Source organism: Taudactylus pleione, unplaced genomic scaffold, assembly GCF_031769625.1.
Source record: "Taudactylus pleione unplaced genomic scaffold, aTauple2 ptg000481l, whole genome shotgun sequence".
Taxonomy (NCBI): domain Eukaryota; kingdom Metazoa; phylum Chordata; class Amphibia; order Anura; family Myobatrachidae; genus Taudactylus; species Taudactylus pleione.
The window spans coordinates 1,002,501-1,029,492 of NW_028284883.1; the positions used below are offsets into that span (position 1 = coordinate 1,002,501).

At 42.2% G+C, this 26,992-nt stretch overlaps 1 protein-coding gene and 1 pseudogene across 1 annotated transcript in view; one reads left to right on the top strand and one right to left on the bottom strand.

Moving 5' to 3' along the window:
* Nucleotides 1-26,992, top strand: part of LOC148502826 (cytochrome P450 2F2-like) — a 79,461-nt gene that overhangs the window by 6,257 nt on the left and 46,212 nt on the right. Inside the window, exons 2-3 of the mRNA XM_088449270.1 lie at nucleotides 21,976-22,153; nucleotides 26,578-26,740. Coding sequence (XP_088305396.1) covers nucleotides 21,977-22,153; nucleotides 26,578-26,740 — 340 coding nt within the window. The 5' untranslated portion in view covers nucleotide 21,976. The remainder of the gene's footprint in view (nucleotides 1-21,975; nucleotides 22,154-26,577; nucleotides 26,741-26,992) is intronic.
* On the bottom strand, nucleotides 9,549-9,667 carry LOC148502827 (5S ribosomal RNA; annotated as a pseudogene).

Here is a 26,992-nt window from a genome sequence, read left to right on the forward strand (position 1 = left end):
TGGCCTTTTCCCACTGGGTTCAGTGTCGCTCCACTACTGGGTCTTCTCAGCTTGACTTGTACAGGCTTCAACTAGGCAGCTCTCTGTTGGCCCAGGACTTAACCAACACCCCTTCTTCTTCTGTCGCTCACCAATCCTGGACAGTAGCACCTTTTCTTTACTGATAAAATAACTATCTCATTGAGCATTATGTCTGACCCTATATTCTACAGTATATAGCATCTGTATTCTTTTGTCTAGCATCTCTTCTCTTTCCATCAGTATGTCTGTGTCCTTATCATCAGGAAACACTTGCAAATCTTCCTCTGTTATTAAACTATAACTGCCTCACCATGCTTATAGTGGCTAATAGCAAACTGTGAGGAAATGGATCCTTGATGTGGTGAGCTGTGATTGGCACTTTTTCCACTGATGGCCAGCTGTGATTGGTTAGCAAATTCAAGTTGCCACAATATGATTGGCTGTGCTTGAATCTGCAAACATTCAAAACTACCAAAGTCAAAATAGAGCAATATAAACTTATCTGGCAGATGCCCTTTTGTACTAACCAGGTGAGTATCCTCCTTCGTCTCCTCTTTATCCAACACTGGATTTTACTCTTCCACTCCTACATGTTCTAAACCTCAGATAATTACAGTATATAACATTATCCTTCTATTTTACTTATTACACAGATTAATAAATTGCTTGAATTTGACATATACTCACATATTTGACATTTAACTTTCTAGTACCTTATTTTTTAGGGGGATTCTCATTTTGATACAGATTGACTTAGTCCTGCATTGGGATTTCCTAATAAGGCTTTCTCCCAAGCCATATACAACAGCAGATCCACCTAGAGGTACTTTTGTACCTTTTCAATTAGGGTTCAGCTCCTTTGTGCACTCATGCATCCCTCTTTAACTGTTCATTAACACACATGGAGGCACCAAAAGCGAGTGACCATATCCACCCTTTTCATACTTTAAACTTTACTGTTTTTTGTGAATTCTTGATATTATTTACTGGAGAAAACTGAATTTGTGACTAATTAATGATTATTTAACATAAACTTTTGTTTATACTAAACAATCAAGTTAGGCTATGCGCTTTTACCTTTTACTCATATCAAAACTTGTGCTATTACACATCCAGTTCTAACAGAATTCTGGGTGGCACTGTACTATACATTATCTATGATATATTTATTTATGTTGATCTGGTTATAGTGACTATGATCTATTATTACATCACTCCTCTGCAGGTTTTATTCTCTTTTTAAGTCTAGGATTGTTTATGATATTATGTTGCAGGTAAAGTAACTTACACTGTTGCCATTAAACACTCATATTTTCTAAACTTTCACCCTTTTACATTTGTCCCGACATTTTTTTACACTTATACTTCAGAGGATAGCACTATTTGTTGAATTTTTAACCAATAAATCTTTTTATTGTGTTTAGTAATCATATTACTAACCTTATTAGGTTAAAGACTATGAATATTTGAAATATACATTATTCCTACTTGATATTTTCACACACTAATAACCATAATATTAAATTGGACATATGGTAATATCTACTAAGCATGTTAAGGCCTACATCTGTGCTAATATGTTTATTCAGAGGGCTGACCCCAGTAAATGATAAATCACCTACTAACACAGTATAGTACTTGATACTTTTGCATTTTAGAATTACAGATAACCACTTGTAGTACATGTACTACAATTAAAATGTGGACATTATCCTGCCCATGATACATGTAGATATCCCTTTATGTTTTTTTTTTGTGTGTAAAAATGTTTTTTACACTCGGCTTCAATAGACTTTTTAAGTGAATGAGTCTTCTTTTAACTCTCTAAAATTAGCTGCAATTATCAGTACACTGATTATAATTTCTACTAAAGTTCAAACTGAAGCCGGGATGGCAAACAGGTAATCAGATCTGTCAAAGTAATGGCGGGGGGGGGGTTATTGTGGCCACGGGCAGGGGGGATAACTGTGGCTGCGGGCAGGGGGGATTATTGTGGCCGTGGGCAGGGGGGGTATTGTGGCCACGGGCAGGGGGGAATTATTGTGCTCATGAGCGGGGGGGATTATTGTGGCCGCAGGGGGGAGATTATTGTGGTCGCCAATGGGGGGGATTATTGTGGCCGTGAGCGGGGGGGGATTATTGTGGCCGCAGGGGGGAGAATTATTGTGGCCGCCAACAGGGGGTTGGGTTTATTGTGACCGCGGGGTGGAGGATTATTGTGGCCGCGATTTGGGGTGAGAGAGATAGATAGATATTGGTGGAATTAAGTGGCAGTGAGCTGCAAGGGAGGTAGAAGAGGAACAAATAAAATTAGAAAAAAAAGGAGAACAGAGGTAGACAATAGTTTATTAGAATTACAATAATTATTAATGACAATTGGTTACTATTTTTTCACTTTACATTCACAAACTCTGCACCTAGTTGCCTGCCTGAAGTCCTCTTCTGCCAACCAGCACACCTCCGTGCTTGTCTTCCTGCCGCCATCCAGTCCTTTCCTACCAGTACACCTCCTTTTCCCCATCAAGTCCTCTTCCGCTTACCCGCCCACCTCCTCACTGGCTTCTTGCCTGACTTCAGTCCTCTCCTGCCCACCTGCCTCACCTGCCTTAAGTCCACTCCCATCTATCCACTTGCCTCTTCACCTGCCTCTAGTCCTCACCCACCTCCTGTCCTCACCCACCTACTCACCGCCTCCCTATCTGCATCCAGTCCTTGCCTGCCTCTCCGCCTGTGACTGTCACTACTTTTGGACATGTGCTTTCTGCAGCTGCTGCTGGCAGTGGACTGCATAAACATACATCCCCTCCCTGCCTTTATTTTATCAATGGCTGGATAACCTTTGGCTGGTGTGCCCTATCTTATAAGTGCCCAATTTAAAAGTGCCAATTAAATTTTAAATCGATTATTGGCGTTATATCAGCGTTACTAATATATCTACAGCTACTACTGCTTGTGAACTGACGCATCCTTCTCTTTCACCTGCAGGTATTTGGCTGCTGCTTCCAGCATATTCTTGCTGCAATTGTAATTGTATGTCCCTGCCTCAGCTGTACTAGGTATTTGACTACTGCTCCCAGCATATTCTTGCTGCAATTGTAATTGTATGTCCCTGCCTCAGCTGTACTAGGTATTTGACTACTGCTCCCAGCATATTCTTGCTGCAATTGTAATTGTATGTCCCTGCTTCAGCTGTACTAGGTATTTGACTACTGCTCTGAACAATTAATTTAGCAGTAATGTTAAATTAAGTAGTTTATCAATGCATATTACCTGTAGATGATGGTTTGGAATATAGTTTTTTAAGTTTTTATGTCCTTTGTTAGCTTTTAGTTATATAGACCCAGATGCTAGCTTAATGGTATGTGCTATTTGTTTAAGGTAATTTATTGATGGCAATAGTAGTGGGAGTGTTTTGGGGGTAGTAAAGTAAGTAATCAGTGCCTCACATGCCAGGTCTCTTATGTAAGGGCTAGTAAGGCTGGTTAGCCTTTGGCTAGTGTGCCCTATCTTATAAGTGCCCGATTTAAAAGTGCCAATTAAATTTTAAATCGCTTAGTGGCATTATATCAGCGTTAAACAGAAGTGAAACAGAGGGAAACCCACCAAACTACAATCAAACAGCAAGCCAAACATTAATTGGACAAAGTGGAATGAACAATTGTGAATTCACATTCTCCATACTACTAGCTCCTGTGAAAAACATTACCAGGACTTTCATAAATGAACTCCCTGTCTGGTGGCTGCATAAACCTGGTGCTTCCCTTCCTACTATTGCTGCTGGCTCTGTGCTTTACATATAATCCTAATGCATACTTATCTGTATTAATATCAGTTTACCTCTATGATAATGTACTTTTACCTTAGCTCTGTTTCTAAGTCTTATATCATCTAGCTCCAACCACTGTCTATTTTATTATTTAACTTCTGCTCCCACCAAATCTCCACTTTTATTATACTCAATAATAAACTTTTGTTTTACATACACACTTTTCCCAAACTGTACTCTTACTTACATTTCTGGAAATCTGCACTCTCTCTTTCATTCTTTCTTCATTCCTATGTTCAACTTTATCTTCCCTTATTCACATCATCCTTACTCTTACCATGTTTTCTTCGACTCCCACCTTCACTCAGTGTCTACCTAATCTTTTGTTCTGCCCCTTGCTTCCACCTTCATCCTTTCCCCCTTGTCTCCTCCACTTCCTCTTCCCCTTATCTCCTCTCCTCTGTTTACCTTCCTCCCCATCTTCTCCCATTACTCCACTTTCATTCTCTTATACTCCACCGGGGTCCTACTACCTCACTGCTAATCCCTCCTCCCACCCCCCTCTCCATGTCACTTCACCTCACATCCATCCACATATCATTAAGCTCCCTTCCTGCCCACCTTCTGCTGGTTCCCCTTCTAGCACTGGAGACCGCACCGTCACTACACTCTATTCATCTCTGTCCCCCAAACTAATCTCACCTCCACGCTATAGCAACCCTGATAATCTCATCCAAAACTCTACAACAAACTCTGTCCCTCTATCCTGTGCCCTCTGGAATGCCAGGTCAGTCTGTAATAAACTGGTCCCAACCCATGACCTTTTCATCTCCAACTCCCTGAATCTCTTAGCCATTACTGAAACCTGGATTTTACCCTCTGACACCACTTCTCCTGCAGCTCTCTCCACTGGGGGCCTCACCTTTTCCCACACCCCACGACCTGGGAGTCGCCATGGTGGTGGTGTTGGGGTCCTCCTATCCCCTGGTTACTCATACCAACCCATTCCTTCTGAACCATCCCTTACATTCTCTACATTTGAAGTCCATGCTTTACACCTCTTCCACCCAGTACACCTCAGAGTAGCTGTCATTTACCGTCCCCCTGGCCCTCAAGTTCCTTGACACTTTGCTTCCTGGCTCCCTCACTTTCTCTCCTTAGACCTTCACTCCATTATCCTAGGTGACTTCAATATTCCAATTGATATCCCCACAGAATCCTCTGCCTCCAAACTCCTCAACCTCACATCTTCACTTGGTCTCTCCCAATGGACCTCCTCACCATCCCATGTGAGTGGCCATTTGCTTGATCTGGTCTTCACTCACCGATGTGATATTTCTGATCACTCCAATTCCCCTTTCCCACTTTCTGACCACCACCTTCTCTCTTTTAACCTGTCCCTTTCTCCTTATCCTTATCTACCTCCAAAAGCCACCATTACTAAGCGTAACATTGACGCTATCGACACATTTTCTTTTCTTCCCTGCTTGACTCTCTTCTCTCCCCTATCCTCTCTCTCTCCTGTCCTGACCAAGCCACTTCCCTATACAAAGCCTCCCTTACTTCTGCTATGGACTCTGTTGCTCCAGCGATCACTACTCGCAGATCTACTCCTCAACCCTGGCATTCCAAATGCACCAGATACCTGAAAAATGTTTATGAACCGCCGAGCGACAGTGGAGAAGATCACTCTATGGCAGATTTTCTCCATTTCAAATTTATGCTCTCATCCTATAGTGCTGCTCTCTCCCTCTCTAAACAGTCATATTTCAAGATCCTCATCTCCTCTCAGTCCTCTAATCCCCAGTGTTTCTTCACCACTTTCAACTCCCTCCTTTGCCCACCCCCTCCTCGTCTCCCCTCCTTGCTCTCTGCTCTTGACTTTGCTACCTACTTTACACCTAAAATTGATTCCATACATCAGGACATAATATCCAACCAGTCCCCCAGCTCTCCACCTCCTTTTTTCCCAGATCACCCCTCCCAATCAACTTTACCAACTCTAACATCCTTCTCCCCTGTATCTGGAGAGGAAGTCATGGCCCTCATCCTGTACTCCCCCCTTCCACCTCCCCCCTTGATCCTATCCCCTCCCATCTCCTCCGCTTCCTCTCTCTTTCTGCCTGCTCCCATCTTGCCCACCTCATTAACCTCTCCCTCTCATCAGGCACTGTTCCTTCTGAATTCAAGCATGCCCTTGTCTCCCCCATTCTTAAAAAACCTACCCTTGATCCTAACCTTCTTTCTAACTACCGACCCATCTCTCTCCTCCCTTTTGCCTCCAAACTCCTTGAGCGGATTGTCTACAAACGCCTTACCACTTTTCTTTCCTCCTAATCCCTCCTTGACCCTTATCAGTCCGGCTTCCTTTCTTTCCACTCCACTGAAACTGCCCTCACGAAAGTCAGCAACGACCTCCTTGCTGCCAAATCCAAGGGCCACTACTCTCTTCTCATTCTCCTTGATCTCTCTGCTGCTTTTGACACTGTGGACCACCCTCTCCTGCTGCATATCCTTCACTCCCTTGGTCTACGTGAAACTGCCCTCTCCTGGCAGTCATCCTACCTCTCTGACCAAAGTTTCCTCTCATGACTCCTCTTCCCCTGACAGCCTTTTACAGTAGGTGTTCCTCAAGGTTCTGTTCTTGGACCTCTTCTATTCTCCCTCTATACCTCCTCTCTAGTTGAACTCATCAGCTCTTTTGACCTCCATTATCATCTCTATGCTGATGATACTCAAATCTACATTTCCTCCCCTGATCTCTCCCCCTCTCTTCTGACTCATATCTCCAACTGTCTCTCTGCCATCTCTTCCTGGATATCCCAGTCTTAATATGTCTATGACAGAGCTGATCATCTTCCCACCCTCCCACATAACCTCACTTCCCACTATTTCTTTATCAATTGATGGTATAACTATCTCATCTAGCCCCAAAGTGCACCGTCTTGGAGTTATCCTGGACTCATCCCTCTCCTTCAAACCACATATCCAGAACCTTTCAGTCCTGTCATTTCCATCTCAAAAATATTTCTAAGATCAGACCCTATCTCACCCAGGATGCTACAAAAACCCTCATACACTCACAGATCATCTCCAAATTGGACTACTGTAACCTCCTATCTGGCCTCCCCAAATCCCATCTCTCTCCTCTCCAGTCTATCCTTAATACTGCTGCTGCATGGCTTATATTCCTCTCCAAAAGCTCTACATCTGCCTCCCCTCTCCTACAAGCCCTCCACTGGCTCCCCTTCCCTTTTAGAACCCAATTTAAGGTTCTCACGCTCACATACAAAGCCCTCACCCAATCTTCCCCCATATACATCTCTGATCTCATCTCCCTTCACTTTCCTCTCTGCACTCTTCGTTCAACTAATGCATGTCGCCTTTCATGCCAGCTGATTACTTCCTCCCACCTCCAAGATTTTGCCTGCACTGCTTTCCACCTCTGGAACTCTCTCCCACTCCCCATCAGACTCTCCACCTCTTTGCAATCCTTCAAACGGGCTCTCAAGACCCATTATTTCATCAAAGCCTTCCAGCTGTAATTCTGACTCCCTGATACATACACCTTCCTCCCCATCTGTGTTACCCCTCTTTGTCTTCCCCTCCCCTTTTAGAATGTAAGCTCTTATGAGCAGGGCCCTCTAACCTCTTGTACTTCTCCCTACTTTAGTTTCATCTACTTCTTACTCACCACTAGGACACCTAACACTTGGCTGCTTATGCTCTGTTGCTTATCTGGGTGTTATGGTCACTAATGTAGCAATATATATTATCCATGTCCTGGTCCTATATTGTATTATTTTGTAAGTTGCTTGTCTACAACTTGTTTATGTGCTTTGTAAGGCACTGCGGAACATTTGTGGCGTCATATAAATAAATGATAATAATAATAATAATAATAATAATAATAATGGTGTGTCCTGACAGCCAGAGAACAGTAGGTAGGTTTGAGCTCCTGTTTTGGCCACTTTGGCAAAATTCAGAAGAGGGAGGGGACGCATAGCAATAGCATGCTCTGGGCACCATGACTTCACGCTATTCCTCTGAGTGTATATGTATATATATATATGTATATATATATATATATATATATATGAAACAATAGGTGGGAACGGTGCCAGCAATAAATATAATAATTTATAAGTGATATCCCATATAGCAAAACCATGTAAATGTTATGTAAACCTAGCCCACTTTATATGGGCGTCTGCTCAATGTCAATAATGAATACTGGTAAAGGTATTAAGAAATGTATAGAACAATGAGTTGACTGTAGAGCGACTGGTTTATAAAAGTGCATAAATCATATGAATATTCAAACCAATTCTGTGGTTGAAAAATGAAAGTGCCAGTGCTTAATAAATAAATAATTTAACAATTTAATAGATACAAAATATACAGTGATAAGAGAAAAAAAAATAAAAACATACAGCATACATATAAAAAAGACCCCTTTTTAGATGGAAGGGTAAAATCAGAGAAGGAAAAGGTTTAAAAAACTAAGCACTTTAAAAAGAAAGAAATCTTTTTTTAAAAGTTAAATAAATAAATAGCTTATCTGAACAAGGTGTATAGGGTTTAACACATTCATAGGTTCAAAAGGCAAGACAAGCTCTCCCACCAACGCGTTTCATCCTGGGGACTTCATCAAGGGGATACTAGTGTGTTGGGTCATGTTCTTATTTATACCCCCATACAAGTTCATCAGAGATTAGGAGGCTGCATTATTTCCTGTTCACCCAATGTCGTTCTATTACTCAAACTCCATTCAGCATACTATGCGCGCATTACCACTAAAGTATATAGTTAAACTATTATATAAGAACTTTGTTTTAAATTGTCAAAAGGTCAGCAGTAATAAAAACATTCTGTTATGACAGGGCAACATCCGCTTTGCTGCCTAGGACTTCCGCCCTTAGTGGTCACATCACATCCTTTGCGTTGCCGCTTCTTCAAGGGGCCAGAGTAAGCCAGATACGTCACATCTGCCCTCATGGCTGTGTTCTTCCCTAATCACGTGGGCCCGCCGTCGTCCGTCACTTCTGCCCTTCTCCTGCCAGTCCATGCAATGGATGTATGATTACTTCCGCCCTTCGCGTCACTGTACCTCCGCAGCCAGGTTGTTAGATTCCATGGGAACATGAATAGCGTTATCCGGCTTCTTGGGTACTCCTGGCGTGAATCGCTATGTTGTTCATATCGGACTCAACTTCCGCCCACAATTTGGCATATTGACAGAAACGTTTTGCCGCAATCTGTGACTTAAAGAAAAAACGTTCGTTAGATTCCATAATGTATTACCTTATAGGGGAATATTCAGGACCGCATATTATTCAATTTATAATTCAAACCATATTCTAATATAATGGTTAGTTACTTTAGCCCAATTATAGAGCAACAGTATTCACATTCTATGTTTTTTTATAAAAGGGGATTTTTTGGGGGGAAAAAAACTCAAAAAATCAAAAATCAGAAGGGGTTTCCAAAAGGCTTCTAGTTTTGATTATACTTGTGTAGCAAAGTTCATGTTTAGTCACAGGTCTAACTCCAATAATCTTTTCAGATACTAGTTCTTTTTGTAGATATTTGACATTTCTTTATGGTACTCCAGATGTATTTATAAGTTTTCACTGACTCCATATTAAATGCTTCGCAGTTTTCTGAAGTTCTTTCAAGTATGTTGTTATGTATGTATTCTCGTGTATTCTTTCAGGCTCCATCACTCATACTCCCATTAAAGGATTGTCACCCAACCATAGTTTTGCAGCACCTGGTATTCCAAGGGGGTCACCCATCCTAGTACTAACCAGGCCCACAGGAGCTTCGCTTCCAAGTTCGAGCGGAATTGGGCACATACCCAGTGGTATGGCTGCAATCAATGGTGGTGATTATATCCTATAGATTGTAAGCTTGTGAGCAGGGCCCTCTTACCCTTATGTATGTCATGTATGTATGTCTTTTACAACCCAGTATAATGTTAATCTTGATTCAAATTGTAAAGCGCAACGGAATTTGCTGTGCTATATAAGAAACTGTTAATAAATAAATAAATAAATAAATATCCTATATACCTACCACACCTGAACTTGTCCAAGAAGTCACCCTCCAGGGTAATGATCAGGCCCTCCACATCAATCCACCATATCCCATAGTGGATCGGTAATGAGGTATATTGAGTAGGTGGGAGGATGCCATCACAAGAAAGGCGCAATTTCGTAACTTTTGTTGAATCCTTTTGGTGCCAATGTATCCAATTCAAATAGCCAATACATCTCACGCCTTGAAAGTAAATTTCCAAGATCTCCTCCTCGTTCTCCTAGTGTTACATGTTCAATAGCTTTGAACGTGATATCTTCTGGATTGGAGTTATGAACTAAGGAAAAATGTTTTGAAACAGCATATCCCTCTATTTTATTGTGTATATTGCGGATGTGTTCCTGGATCTTTAGTTTTAGTGGTCTCTTGGTTTTACCCACGTATTTAAGTCCACAGGTACATTCCAATAAGTAAATGACAGACGTAGAGTTACAATTCATGAAGGTTTTAATATTAAACTCTTTAGATCCCTCTGAATTCATAAAGGTTTTTCTCTTAGGATGGACAAATTTACAAATATTGCAGTGGCCACATTTGTAGCTGCCATTGCATTGGAGCATTTTTGACACTTTTATTGTCTCCTTTTCTTGCAACATGCTTGGAGCTAATAAATCTTTCAAATGTTTTGACTTCCTGTAAACAATTTGTGGTTGAGATGGTAGAATATTTTTCAGTATTGGGTCCATCAGGAGGATATTCCAATTTTTGTTAAATGCTTTCCTGATTTGTCTCTCATGACCATTGAATGTTGTGACAAACGGTATTTTCTCTGGTTTGCCTGGTACTTCCACTTTATACTTAAGAAGTTCTTGTCTGTCCAGAGATTTTGTTTTTTGGAGTGCAGTTGTTAAAATAGCTTCAGGGTATTTCTTCTCTCTGAATCGGTCTGCATAAACTTCAAGTTGTTCTTCGCATACCTTTGTTAAATTATTTATTTATTAAGCATTGGCACTTTCATTTTTCAACCACAGACTTGGTTTGAATATTTATATGACTTATGCACTTTTATAAACCAGTCGCTCTACAGTCAACTCATTGTTCTATATATATATATATATATATATATATATATATATATATATATATAGTAGAAAACAAGTGTGATTACTCCTATTATTTGAATTGTAACAATTCTCACTGGGTGCACGGCTAGATTAATTATACAAAACATTCTCTGTATATACTGAAATATCCAGCATACCAATCTTGCCAAAGAAAAAAAATTGTATTGAATCACTGAGCAGCATTATGATAGTCACTTGTCATAAAGTCCATTTTGCATAATATTCATAGCAGCAGAATATACTTAACAAGCTTGTATATAACAGCAAAGTTCCATCATTACTAAGGCAGCAGCAATATTGTCATGCATCCAGGCCGCCAGTAAACCAGCATGTTGTTCTCCTTAGGAGTCTGTTTCGGTGCTACCACTCACCTTCATCACGGTTACAGAATGACGTTACACAAAATGTAAACAGTGCACAGAAAAAGGAACACATGTTGGTAGACTAAAGCTGGCCACACACTAGACCAACTTACATCCAACCAGCCAACTAGTTGATTGGTTGGAATGAGAATCTGGTAAGGTATGAAAGAAAAATGACAATCAGCAATTTGCTCCCAAACACCGGAAAATGGACAAAAGCTGTTATTTGAACAAATTGTTTAGATCAAACATTTAACAAAATTGTCTGACCGACCATTTTCATCTGTTTTCTAGCATTTAGGAGCAAATTGCTGATCATCATTTACTCCCATACCTTACCAAATTTTCATTCCAACCAATCAGCTAGTTGGATGAAAGTTGGTCTAGTGTGTGGTCAACTGAAGGGTGAGATTTAATAAAGCTTGGAGAGAGATAAAATTGGAGGTAAATAGCACCAACCAATCAACTCCTAACTGTCACTTTACAGGCTGTTTTTGAAAAATGACAGAAGCTGGTTGGTTGGTGCTATTTACCTCAAATTTATCTCTCTCCAAGCTTTATTAAATCGCCCCCTAAATGATTAATCACTGATTTGTGTTTTCCCTGGTATTACGGCATTGGGACCCAGCGTCTGTCTAAATGGCTCCTAAAACTGCCAGAAATTATGTCTGCTGTCTACCTAACATATGCCCGGACCTCAATCCTGCATTCCATCTTGGGCAAAAAGCAGTGGCCGGAAAGTTTATCACGGCTGCACACTGAGGGAAAGTTGCTATAGAAACTAGGATGCTACTAAGTTGCCGAAAGGGGGATAACTATAGGTGATTAATAGTACACTTACATAGAATCCCAAACAGGTGAATCCTTACACATACAGTATAGCTAACTCATAACCCCCTAAATACAATAAACTAGCAATTAATCCATTTAAGCAAAGTAAAATAAATTGGAGGGGGAGATATTTTAAGCAAAGAGTAATTTAAAGAATACAAGACAAATTGAATTCCTCATTTAATCCATTCAGTGCCATAGTCTTTAGATCAAATATCCTTCTTCATTCACGTTACAGGAGTATTTTCTCCCAATCACCACCTCTTTTTAAAGGGGGGACATTGTCAATTGGAATTAGTCAGAAGTCCAGCATATTATGTTTTATTTGGACAAAGTGCCTTGTCACTGGTGGGGTACTGTCCAAGGTTTCAAAGACTTTTTAAAAACAATGATCTTTGTAGAGCAATTAGCTCCTTGAGCATTGTGTTGGTTTTACAATATAAATGCATTTGCAAGTGCATATGATAATATATATGACATATTTGCTTTCACAGGTAAGCTGATGTTAAATTTTAATGACTCTGCCTGATGTGGTATCTGTAAAGTCTGTGCCTGTTAACATAAAGCGGCAATGTACTGTATACATCCAGAACAACCATATGCTCCATCTTTTAAAGTTAGCCACCCTACTTGTTTCCTATGGGCAATGTCTGATGTAGTAATCTCATCTTCTAATATTGTTGCTGCATTTAAAGCAGAATAAAGATTTTTCTTGGCACAATTAAAACATTGCGATGCCACCGGTCTCAATACCGACAAGGAAATCCCGATAAGGGACTTAAGATGAGCGTTGAATATACCGATGCCAGAACGCCGAAGGATGCCAGCCCGAACGAGGAAAGTCCAAGGCGCCCTAAGCGTTAGCCGCGGGGGAGAGTGTTAGGTTTAGGGATCGTAGTGGGTTAAGGGTTAAGTTTTGTGGGAGGAAGGTTAGAGTTAGGCAGCCCTAAGGTGGAGGTATAGGGTAGGCACCCCCGGGGGGAGGTTAGTGTCAGGCACCCCCCAGGAGGGATAGGTTTATGGTGTGGTACAGGGGGGTTAGGGTTAGGCACCCCCACAGGGAGGTTAGGGTTAAGCACTAGGGGAGGAGGTTAAGGTTAGATACCACTAACTAGGGTTAGGGGGGGAGAGGGGTAGGGATAGGGTACCTGCCCTGTCAGGATCTTCACCATTCGGGCTGCCGGCGTATGGATATGAACTGGCGGCTATTCAGCCACTGGGATTTCATACCATTCTGTGCTATTTGTCATCCCGATTTTACTGCTACAAACCTAAGCTATAAGCTCTAGTGCAGGTAACAATTATGTGGGAAGGAGAAAATTTATTTTTGTTTTCAATATTTTCTTTATACAAATCTACCTTAAAACACCAGCCGTAATGGAAGAGCTGTGACTGATCCTGTGTGGGCATGAAAACACACACATTATTTTGTAAACCCCCTACTCATCAGCCTCACTGTTTGCCCTAAATACGAGTACATAAAAATAGAAAAATGTCATAATTATTCTGGGAAAACTAGACAGTATGTGCAAAAATTTCCCTGCTACAGTATTTAATCTACAATACTTGTCCTTTTGTGCAGTGGCGTAACTATAAATTTTGCTCCCCCATGCCAAAAAAGTTTCAGGCACCCCCTCCCCCCCTTCCCCGCCCAAAGATCAAACACATCCAAAGACAACATTTAAGGTGTGTGGTTACATGATACAGTAATGTGCCTTACACATTATGACACACTAAGTTATGCCACTTATAACACAGTATGCCACACCGGAATGCCCCTTACAGCACATTATGCCACACAGCAATGCCCCTTACACATGCCACACAATAATGCCACGTATAACACATGACATACAGTAATGCCCTTATAACAAATTTATGCCATGCTATAATGCCCCTATTTCACATTATGCCACACTGTAATGCCACATACAACACATTATGCCACACAGTAATGCCCCTAATAGCACATTGTGCACACAGTAATGCCAAATACACATTATGCCAAACAGTAATGCCCATTACATCCCACCATGACAGATCTACTTCACCAACCCTCCTCTCTGCTCCTGCCAGTCTGTCACCTCATCTCAAGACAGGTTGCACAGATTTTATGCCCGTGTAGAACCAGATTATTGGGAATATAGTTTATAACCTGTCGACTGCGTGTATCAAGTTAGTGCCCCTTATACAGTGCCCCCTATACTAGTGCCCCTCATGCAATGCCCCCCTGTAATAGTGCCCCTTATGCAATGCCCCCTGTAATAGTGCCCATTATGCAGGGCCCCCTGTAGTTGTGCCCATTAAAGTAGTGCCCCCTGTAGTTGTGCCCCATATGCAATGCCCCCTATACTAGTGCCCTTATGCAATGTCCCCTGTAATAGTGCCCCTTATGCAATGCCCCCTGTAGTAGTGCCCATCATGCAGGGCCCCCTGTTGTTGTGCCCATTATGCAGTGCCCCCTGTAGTTGTGCCCAGTAAAGTAGTGCCCCCTGTAGTTGTGCCCCATATGCAATGCCCCCTGTAGCAAGTGCCCCTTATGCAATGCCCCCTGTAATAGTGCCCATTATGCAATGCCCCCTGTAGTAGTGCCAATTATGCAGGGCCCCCTGTAGTTGTGCCCATTAAAGTAGTGCCCCCTGTAGTTGTGCCCCTTTTAGTAATGCCCCCTGTAGTTGTGCCCCTTCTAGTAGTGCCCTCAGTAGTTGTGCCCCTTCTAGTAGTGCCCTCAGTAGTTGTGCCCCTTCTAGAAGTGCCCTCTGTAGTTGTGCCCCTTTTAGTAGTGCCCACTGTAGTTGAGGCCTCTCCTGTAGTTGTGGCCTCCCCAAACCTCTCTCCCTCCCCTCCCCCCCTCCCTCACTTACCTGACTTTGCACGCTGTCATCCGCATTGTCTCTCCCGCTGCCTCGCTTACTGGATTTAAATAGATCCAGCAGACACGGCCGCGCAGGTTCCCCAGGTCGCGGGTGACGTCATGACGTCACCCACGCACTGCATTACTGGGAACGCTGGCCTCTGAAGTGATCGGAGGCTTCCTTAGCCTTCGATCATTTCAGAGGCCAGTGCTCACAGTTGCAGTGGCGTAACCACTGCCCCTTCACCTCCGAGCTACCCGGCGCCTCCAAGCCACCGCGGGGGCTGCGGGGGCAGTAGTTACGCCACTGCTTTTGTGCATGTGCTATGATGTGAACACTGGATAGCTGGTGTTTACTCAGTCAGTAAATGGCTTAAGTTCAAATGTACAGTATGTTTAGTTCAACTGCAGATTGCAACAGTACGAATGTATAAATTAATTGCATATTGTATACTGTATATGCCTATTGTATTATCCCCTGAAAAATGCATATTTTAATTTTAATAGGACTTACATAAACATGAAAGGCATTCTTGCTTTTGTATTGTTTGTTTGCATAATACAGACAAGAAATAAAGAATGCGTAATAGATAATGATATCCATTTACAATCATTATATTCTGACAGGAAGAAATTCTTAGATGATTTATGGAGACTAAAGCACATCATCTATTTTATTAGCATATTATTTCTTTCTACTTTTCACTATTTATTTTACACGTTGCTGGCCATAATTAATATTATACTAATTAATATCATACATGTTTAATAGAATTCAGTAAAATTAGATTAGTGCCCCACAGTTGAAATGTAGTTTTCTTGTGTGATAATTGTGAATACTCCCAAATATAGGCAGTAGCAGCTCCACAAGTCTATATTGGTAATTGGCCACCTACACTTTTTGCTTTTTAATAGGAGCGTGTTTGTTGTATGATTTAAAAACATTGATGCTGTGTACTTTTATGGTAGTGTCCAGGGGTGGCTCCAGAGGTGGGGCTGCAGCACAGCTCAAAATTCAAATAGTGGTGCCACACCAACTGCCACTTTAAACAAAGCCAAACATCACTGGCTGGGACTCACTGGCAGTTGGTGTGGCTCCCCTATTTGAATTTTGAACTGTGCTGCAGCCCCACCTCTGGAGCCGCCACTGATAGTGTCACAGGCGTGTCAGTGAAAGAGGCTGTGATCCCAGATGCACACTGTAGCTGCTTCCACAGGGGCCATGTTCATATAGAGACACTGCACCTACCATGGGGCTGCTGTTAGTATCAATGGTGCATTCGATGGTCCACCAATGGTGTATTGTATGGTAGTGTTACTGAGAGTGGGCATCTCAGGGCTTGCACATACAGGCGCATACTCGTACGCCTTTATTCCACCTCTGAATCAGGCCTTCAGCAAAGATACTGTAAGTGACTTGATATGTTCTTCAAGCTTATCCTTTTCCACAATAAGGGTAGAACAGTCAGTATTAAAATCACATATTTTGTAATAGCACTTTGCTGTACATAGTAATAAAGTCCTGCATGTGGTATGTTGACATCCTGGAGGTGGTTTCCAGAGTGTTGTGGCATGCTACAATGGGGTTCACTGTTGGTTGGTGAAAATACATGAACATACAATTATTAACAGTTAGTATATATTGCATACCGTAGGTTTGGTGTTGAATAACTAATTGAAAACTGTGTTCAACACCTGATTGGAGTAGTGTGATATAGAATAACAATACCACCGGCACCGTCTATTGATCCCTCTGATGAAACCACTAGTGAGAAACGCATAAGGGCAAATTGTTTTACTTCAAGCCACCATCCTGGGGCAGAAGACGCTGCACTGGGAGTTGACCATTTGCCTCCCTGATCACTGCACAAGTCCTTCGGCAGTAAGCCACTTCACTTCAATGTTGCACTATAATTACTGTTGGATCAAGAAAGAGATACATTGTAGCCACTGAGAATTATTACCTTTAAAGCTGAAGTGTATTGAACTTTGTGCCACCACTGAATCAATCTAACTGTGAACTGTTTAACTCAGCTACAGTGGCCTAATTTATTATGCAGCTGCTCAAACACAGGGACTAAGTTTACCTGGATCTTCCTCTTGCATCCAATCTGGGAGACATTGCGGCAATGTCTGTGGGTAGATCGATGAAACAGGAGTATAGGCAACTTTATTACTTAAACGGCCACTTCAGGATAGAGTTTTCAGTGTTTTGGCGCTATACTCCCTTGTCCCAGGGTAGTTTAGCCCTACTGCTGAATATATGTTGTTTTAACCCTACGACTCTATATACATTTGGTTAACACTACTGAGGGATATATGTTAATCCTACTATTTAAGATTGTGGGGATTAAAAACTGTGACTTTTTAGTTTATTAACCTTACTTGTGCTGAGTGGTAACTCCAGCTTTCCTAAGCCTATTACCAGTGGTGTCACAAGGGGTGGTGTGGGGGGTGCAGGCCGTACCTGGGTGTCAGCCGCCGAGGGGTGACACCAAGGTGCAGGCTCCCCCTCAGTGACAAGAGCTGGGTGCTGCACTGTAGCATTAAACACAGAACTCGACTCCTGTCATAGTGAGGGAGCCAGCACTGCCCACAACTCAGGCAGCCCCACCACCCCAAGAGGTTTTACTCAACAGTCTTCCTGGTAGGATAACCAGATGGGTCCTTCCATCCAATACTTAAATTGTTTCAAGATGGAGCCTCTGCCCTAGGTCATTAGTGCAATAGATTGAGAGGAATTTCTTGCATCAATAGATATAAAGGATGCATACCTTCATATTCCCATCTGGAGAGGCCATAATCAATTCCTCCATTTTGCAGTGGGAGACCTGCATTTTCCATTCCCGGCTCTATCATTTGGCCTGCCCAGTGCTCCCAGAGTTTTCACAAAGGTCATAGTCCATATGGTTTCTTGTTGAGGCACAGAAGAATCACTATCATTTATGACAAAGGCCCCTTCAAAAGCCATTCTGCTTCAGTATCTGTAGGTGTTGGTGGACACTCTAGAGGCTCACAGTTAGATCCTAATTACCCATAGTCAAACCTCATTCCTTCACAGAGGATTGTTTTCTTGAACCTCTTGTTCATCACTCACTGTCAGAAGGCCTTGCTCCCTATGCAAAAGACTCAGAATCTTCAGTCTTCTACAGTTGCATCAGGTTTCTGTTCTCCAGTGTATGCAACTCATGGGAAAAATAATGACACTTCAAAGAGGTTCCATTTTCCAAATTTCATGGCCGCACTCTACAGAGGTAGTTCTTACATCATTGATCCAGGTCCGGATCCATTGTGGACAGGCAGCTTTTCAGACTGTCCCATCAGACATACTAGTCATTTCTGTGGTGGCTCCATACCCTGAATCTATCAAAGGGGTCCCAATTCTCATTTTAGGACTGACTACTGCTCACAACAGATGCCAGAGCTGTCACGCTAGGCCTACATCTTCAGGGTCTTCGAACTGATACAGAATCCACCCTTTCCATCAACATTCTGGAGTTGAGGCAGTCAGTAACACCCTGTTCTAAGCTCAGCTTGTCTTACAGGGATGGATATAGTTGGACAAAGCCACAACTATGGCCTTCATATACAAACAGGGCTAGACACACAGTCATCAGGCAATGAAGGAAGTGTCTCACATTCTTCTTTGGGCAAAATGTTGGATTCCTGGCATTTTGGCCATCCACATTCTGGAGTGGACCACTGGGACGCTCACTTCTACAAACACCACACTGTACATCTTGGGTAATGGGAACTTCACCATGAGATGTCCCAACTGATTGTGGATCAGTGGGGGATGCCCAACATAGATCTCATGGCCTCCTGGTTAAATAAAAAGTTTCCTAAGTACAGATATTGCTTAAAGGATCTCTAAGCACTCTTTGTGAACACCATGACAGCTTCTTGGTCTTTCTAGCTGAGGTAACTGTTTCCACCACTATCCATGTTGTCCAGGGTACTTCAGCAAGTTCGATTGAAAGGTCTGTCAGTAAATTCTCATAGCTTTAGACTAGCCTCATTGGTAATGGTATGCTCTCCTTCAATACAGGCTGGCTAAAGTTCCTTACTGGCATCCTCTCTGACAGGACTTGCTGCAGCAGGGCCACTGTCTAAACCCAGATTTGTCTCATCTGGTTTTGCATGGTTCTTAAGTCCCAGATCTTGAAGGCTTGTGGTTTTTCCAGGTGGGTTATCCAAAGCATGATTTGGGCTCATAAGCCGGTCACTCTCACAATTTACCATCACATCTAAAAGTTTTATATCTCATGTTGTGAGTGTCAGTGCCTCTCATCAGCTTGAGTCTTTTGACTACCATGTCTTTTGGCCTTCCTTCAAGATGGTGTTGGTGGTGAAGATGGCAGGTGCTTGGATCTCGCAGAGAGAATAGAGCTAACTGAAGCTGGACTACCTGTTGCTACTTTTTTGCTAAAGTTTCTGAATTTTGCAAACACATTTGATGGATGCTGTAGATGATGTAAAAGGGAGGAGGTTCCTAGATGGTAAAGGTCCTTACCTCTACTTACTCTAGTTTTACAATGTGTACAGATGTCTTGACAATTGCTGTCCCTACACAAATATCCTTCCCATCCTGGTGCACTTCTACAGAAGTATCCTTGATTTATATGTCAGCATGTTGACTTGTGCTGCTCATCCTCACATTTGCAGAGTACAGTTTTGGAAAGGCAAGGCTCACACATGGCACCCAATGACACACATAGACTCTCCTCAGGGATTTGTGACATTTCTGAGCACACAGTTGTTTCTTGTGCAATTACTATTTTCATCTTTTTGAATCGTCTACAGGTAGAAGGGCTTACATCATCATAAGAGGCAGAACCACCAGTCATAAAAAAGACCAACATCTTAGCCTTTCCTTGCCACTTTGTGTGGTGAAAGGCATATAGCCAATGTTAGTCTTTCTACAGCTAACTTTCCCTTTGATGTTGTTTCTTTACCACTGTAAAATATTGCTTCTTTGATTTTAGATGCCCTGACTTACAGTAAACCCTTGAACATTGACATTCGTAGATGACGTTGACTGCCATGTATATTCATCATGCCTGCAGGTAGCAGTTGCAGCACTAGTATGTGGTTCCTGCTCTCCTCTCATTTGATCATCCTCCATTTCAAAAAACTTACACTGCGGTCTGGCAGGCAGTGTCTACAAAAAATAATAGCATAGCTAACACACACAAAAAAAAACTTAAAAAAAGTTATTTTTTTTTATTTTTTGTGGAATGATAATTTTACTTAACTTTTATGTTTTTTACACTGGGAAAAAGCACCCCTGGATGAGGCACCACCCCCTTGATGAACAACACAGCATGCCTTTATGAACAACAAAGCACCCTTGTGGATGGACCATGTGCAGAGTCACAAATAAGTGGATGATAAACTGCGGTCTGGCCAGTAGTGTCACCAAAGACAAAAATTTTTTAAAATTTTTGTTTTATTTCTTGTGGAATGATCATTTTATTTAACTTTTATATTTTTTACATTGGGGAAGAGCAGCCCTGGATTGACAAAGCACCCCTGGACCACACAGCACCCATTTTTGTACTGCAGCCCTAGCCCTGTGATGGACAGGACAACACAGCAGCACCCCTTTATGTACTGCAGTCCCTCTTTATGTTCTGCAGCCCCAGTCCCTTTATGGACAACACAGCAGTACCCCTTTATGTACTACAGCCCCTATTTATGAACTGCAGCCCCAGCCCCCTTATGGACAACACAGCATCTCCTCTTTATGTACTGCAGCTGCAGCCTGACAACACTGCACCCTTGAACAACAGAGAGAGAAACAGAAAACATGTGCACAGACAGTGCAGCATGGAGCATGTCTGTTCTGTACACTCTCCACAGCCATAATGAAAATGGCGCCGATCACCGGGACCTTTATACAATACAAAACCTATGAGAATCTGACAGTGGGATGATGACATTTTGTTTTAGGATCCAAGTTAGGTGGGAAACCTTGAGCTGGACTCGAGATCCTGGCCTGTATCGGGAAGTTTGGGTGGGTCCATTTTTCAGAGAACCGGACCCGCTCATCTTTAGTTTGGTTGCTACAGGACTTTATATTGCACAGGTAACATTACTGTATCTGGCCCTACATGGATTCCTCTGAGATTTACTACATTAATGGAGATAAGGTGCCAGCTAATCAGCTCCCAACTGTCATTTTTCAAAAACAACCTGTGAGATGGCAGTTAGGAGCTGATTGGCTGGCACCTTATCACTTTTCACTCTGTCTACTAACACTGCTTAGTAAATAGACCCCTCAATGTACTAGATAAAGAAGTAGTAATGTGCATGGCACTCAAATAGTTGATGAGTTAATGAGGATGACATCCACACAGGAGAGGAGCAATAAGGTTGGCAATCAAACAGAAGAGCACATAATGGGGATAATAGTCATAGACTGGCCCACATATACTGTATACAGGCGATAGCACCAGTGGGCTCAGTGCCTGATGGCCCCACCTTCTCCTCTAGGGTCAGTAACTTGGTGGAGCAGGATCATGAATGAACTTGGGTGCTTGGTTTGTTTCTATGGAAACTACACCAAGATTATCTATCCTACAATGTGGCTAGTATTGACATACCCCTATTCCCTCTTTTATAAAGGAGCCTTTTTCTTTGCATGTCCTCTGTAATGGTTGGCCAAGTCCATCTGTGGTGGCTAACAACTGCTTTCCCTGGTGGGCCCTTTGTGCCCCAGTCAAACACTGCTGACAGTAGATGGGCAATGTGGATGACAGTAAGATGGAAGAGGGGGCAATGAGGATGGCAATCAGACAGGAGAGGGGGTAATATTGATGGCAACCAGACTGAAAAGTGAACAGTGAAGATGGTAATCAAACAATAAAATGTGCAATGAGTAAAGTAATTAGGCAGTAAAAGGATCAACATCTTGTAATTTCTAGTGGTTTCACTAAGAACATACACTGATAATGATTGTCTGATCTGTGTTGGCAGGATGGATTTCTACTCACTATGTACAGTACTCCTGGTGTTTCTCACCACCTACTTATTGGTTACATATTGGAGGACGATGGTGGAAAAAGCCAAACTTCCCCCTGGACCAACTCCTCTTCCCATCATTGGAACCCTATACAAGATCAATGTCAGCAATATGGTACATTCACTACTAGAGGTGAGAGAGTTACATATCCAACTGCAGGAAAAGTAATGGCAGCCAATAAATATTTTGTAATTAGTGTAACTTGTACAAGCCTGGTCAATACTGTATCTGATTCACTGCTAGATGTTACTGAACTTGTTTCCTATTACAGTGTATATAAAGAAATAAAGAAAACAACAAGGCACATTTTAACTTTAATTTCAGCTATATTCACAAAGTAAAACTACCTGAAGCAGAACCTATTCACATGCCCCTCCTATAAAAAGTGGATATTACCTCCTCAAGAAAAAATAAGTGATTTAAATCTTTTGGGGCATTTTTGCAACTGCAAGATGGAAGCCAATGCTGTAATGCCTCTACAGCAATTGCTTGTGACACATGATGGGGTTTATGTAATAGGGTGTTATCTGCAGTCAATGCGAGAAGTGTGAGTCTTGGCGTATTTATAAAGCAGCAATCATGTTAAAGGTACAACCAAGCTGGTTTTACCTTTAAAGTGATTACCGCTTGAAAAATACAGGAAGACTTTCAGGAGTTCCCACAGCGGCTGCAGATTGCACCCTATTACATAAGCCACAATGTCTTTAAAGTTCTGAAAGTTACAAGTACCCTATCACTTGCAGAATAGAGTGTCCCATTATAGAGACAGGTGCCAGAAACATTGATAGTTTGGGGCAGAAGATATAACACTGAGCATTTACTTTCTGGAAGGCATAGCATTTAATAGTATAGATGAAACCAGACAGTTTGAGCCATATTTCCAGTTTTCAGATAGCTTTTAGATCTTACACCTCAGATATTGCAGTGAATGCTATTAAACAATTGCCTTTGTACTCACAGCATGCCCCTAAAGTATAAGCTGCTCTATAAAAATTTACTAAAACAGACATTCACTGTAACATAAATGCAGCAGTATCATTACAACTGTATATACTTAGTGAGGATACCGGACTTACTTAGTGGTAGCTGGTCAGTCTTAAGGCAGCCACATACTGTACAGTATGTTGGCTCAGTCTACCTGGTACCTCCAGGAGTTCAGAATCACTTAGACAAACAACTGGAAAAACATAAGTGTACCTTATTGTGTATACAAATAGTACTAAAACACACAGGATAATAATAAGATACACAACAAAATGCTAGAGCAGTGTTGTCAAACTCGGGCCCTTCAGCTTTTGTGGGACTACATATCCCAGCATGCCCTGCCACAATTTTAGCATACCCTAATAGCAAATCTGTGTCACATGCTGGGATGTGTAGTTTCACTGCAGCTGGAGGGCCCAAGTTTGACACCACTGGGCTAGAGAGTCTCATAAACAACCTCACCCTAAAAGGTATGTAGTAGGTGTGGAACTGCCAGTGGGTCAGCTGGTGCATTGGCCCAGGGAATGTGGCAATGAAGGGGCCAGAGCGGCTTTGACAGCAATGCACCAATAATGAGCCAACCTGACTTAGTAAGTGCACTAAGACTGGCTGTGGGCCATAACATTAAAAAAGGAGGTGGTCTGGCTGAGGAGAGGAGGGGGGGCCCTCTCCTCACCTCCTGTCTCCTCTCCTCCCCTCCTCTCCTACTCTTACCTCCTCCTCTCTTACACTACTGTTGCCGGGGGTCCAACATCAAAACCAGAGGAGAGGAGGCTGACCTGCCTTTCTACACCTTGCTACAGTCATGCATGCCTGTCCATTTGTCCTCCATCACTCGTTGAGCCCCGGTTTTGCCAGTGATGTGTTGGCCAAGGGAAAATGTCTGCTGTTGAAAGCTTCTCCGCACAAGGACTGGTTGAAAGGTCAGTTCTTCACTCACCATACATCCCCAATATGTTATCTTTCTTTCCTTTTTCCCACAGAGCTGACTATTACTTACTCTCCACTTTCCTGACAAAATTCCTCTTCTATCCCCTCAATTCATCCACTAGTAATGTTTTTCCTCAGTTCTCATATAAAACCCCCTTGTTTCTGCTTGTCTCCTTACTGATACTTTCTCTTCCATGTCCCAGTGAACACTTTAAAACCAATTTACCCCCTTTACTCCCTCCTATAGAGACCTCACATACCCTCTGACTCTACCATTCATACTGTGCCTGTCACCTTCTACTTCTCCTCATCACCAACTGACCATCACCCTCTGCCTCTCCCTGATACCCTCCACCCTCCTATTCACCTTGTCTTCATAATCCTCTGCCTCTCCTTGTCATCCTCTTCTTGTCACATTCTCCCTATAACCCATTGCCTCTCCCTTTCACCCACTCTCCATCACCCTCTGCCTCTCCCTTTCACCTACTGCTTCTCCCTGTCACTCTGCTTGTCACCAACTCCCTATCATCCTCTTTATGTAGCCCTCTGCCTCTCCCTGTCATCTTCTCCCTGTCACCCACTGCTTCTCCCTATCACCCACTGTTTGTCATCCTCTCCATGTCACCCTCTGGCACTCCCTGTAACCCTCTCCCTATCACCTACTGCTTCTCCCTGTCACCCTCTGCCTCTCCCTGTAAGCCACTGCTTTTCTACATTATCCTCATCGACACCCCATCGCCCTCTCCCTTTCACCCACTACATCTCCCTTTCACCACTCGCCATCACCCTCTGCCTTACCCTGTTACCCTCTCCCAGTCGACCTTTTCCCTTTCACCTACTCTTCACCCACTGATTCTCACTGTCACCCACTGCTGTGTAGTATATTATGAACTTGGGGTGGAGCAGAGGGGGGGCCCAAAGCATATTTTTGCACCCGGGCCCACCAATCACAAGTTCTTCCACTATTCTGTAGCCACCAATTCCTTTAGAGTGTTGTCATTTTAACTGAGCCACACATTTCACTCCTCTGTCAGTTGGGCAGGGCTCAAGTCTGATGTCCTTCTGCTTTTGACAGGTACACAAGGTAAGGTCTTCAGAGACTCGGCGATACTGGATCTATCCAACAGGAGCCATAACAACATGTCAGCACTATCCTGATTAAGTACACCCACACAGCAATGTGTGATCTTTATAAAAATCCCAAACTAGCCTCCATAATAAAAACAAAAACTCACTTGAAATATCGCACCAATCACAGTGGAAGAGAAAGGTGGCCAATCTTGTACATGGGTAGGCTACATTAAACCAACCATTATGATCATGCTCAGCTCATTTCTTACCCGACAATCAGAGAGGCAGTGCTCTGTCTATGCCTACAGAAGGACTGGAATAGAGAGATTACATATTAATTAGAGACGAGCGGTTTGGTTTTACTGAAAACCTAACTCACCCAAACTTTGGGGTTCCAAGTCACATAGAATCCTGACTTGAGTTTTCCTGTAAGTTTGGAACTCGGATCTACAGTAGAAACCAGATATTGGGTTTTGGATTGCATGTAAACAGGTACAAAACACATGATTTTAGCTGTTTAATCAATTTTAAAGAAATCGAAAACCAAAACAAAAAGAAAAACTGAACCAAAACATTTGAGGTTAGTTTTGCCAAAAGCAAAACATGGGGGTTCATGCACATCTCTAATAGTAATATGTATTATTAGAGGGTAGATCAAGTCATAGGGAGCAATGAGTATCTAAAATTAGGATTCAAACAATATATAACAATAAAATATACTATATGGTAATCTCAAATTTAACAAAGAACTGTTATTTTATTATTCCACACTGGCACACGGGCATCCAAGTGGGCATTCTAGCCATTTAAGATAACTCTCTCCCCTGCCTACAGTACAGTAGCTGATAGAAGAGGCTCATTTATATCTGACTTCCTATGTTCACACAATATGCTGTTGGCACTCAGACTGGAAACAACCTCTTTGCATTGGCACTATGATATATCAGACATGCTGTGCTAACGGTAACTTATATCTGCTAACATTTAAGTATAATGTAACAAAGAACACATAGAATAATATATTTTTAACAGATATAAGATACTGTATTGGTGAGAGGGGATACCAAGCTGCAGGGCCGTAGCTAGGGAAGTGCAGCTGGTGCCATCGCACAGGGCACCACAGGTCAGGGGGTGCTGTTTGAGTCTGTCAAATTTTTGTTTATTATCATTCTTGCTTGTAGCTTCCTCTTAATTCATCCCCAGTATCTCCTGGTCTCTCCTATCTCTTCCCTGGACCTTCCTCATGAAGCCATGGCCCTTTTTGGGTGCAGTATGTCCCTCTGAAAAATGAGGGGGCGTCAATACTCTTTCTGGCACAGGGCACCAAAAAGTCTAGTTACGGCTCTGCCAAGCTGGCACAACATTTATTTTAACCGATCTACCTGAAAATCCCACTTTTACCTCATACTTGCATGGCCCTTGCTGTAAAAATAGCATTACAGTGTATCTAAAAAAACACAAAATAAAATATTTTGCTTCTCATTTTAGGATTTGTGGGTGGAATTAAGCAAACATCTAAAAGTAACCACATTATATTGTATTTACTGTAGAAATTTTGTTTGTACTTCTAGTTGCATAAAACCTATGGAGATATATTTACTATATATCAAGGGAACCGTCCTTGTATTGTGCTGTGCGGCTATAAAGCTATAAAGGAGACTCTGATTGACAAGGCAGAAGTGTTCAGTGGTCGGGCTGATTACCCCGTTTTCCTGGAATTTACCAAGGGAGATGGTAAGTATTTGACCCATTAGAACATAGGGCAATGTGAAGTTCTTTCCCATTTTCCTCCTTAACCAGATCATCTTGTCTTGCTTAAGGTGAGGTTCATGGGTAGTTTAGCAGGCTATGAATCCAAAACCAAATCAAAACACATGAGGGTGGTTTTGTAAAACCAAAATCAAGACACAAATATGGGGGTGGTGTACATCTCTAGTATTAAAGTAATGAATGATAAAGTAATTGGACATATGCACAAAAAAGAAG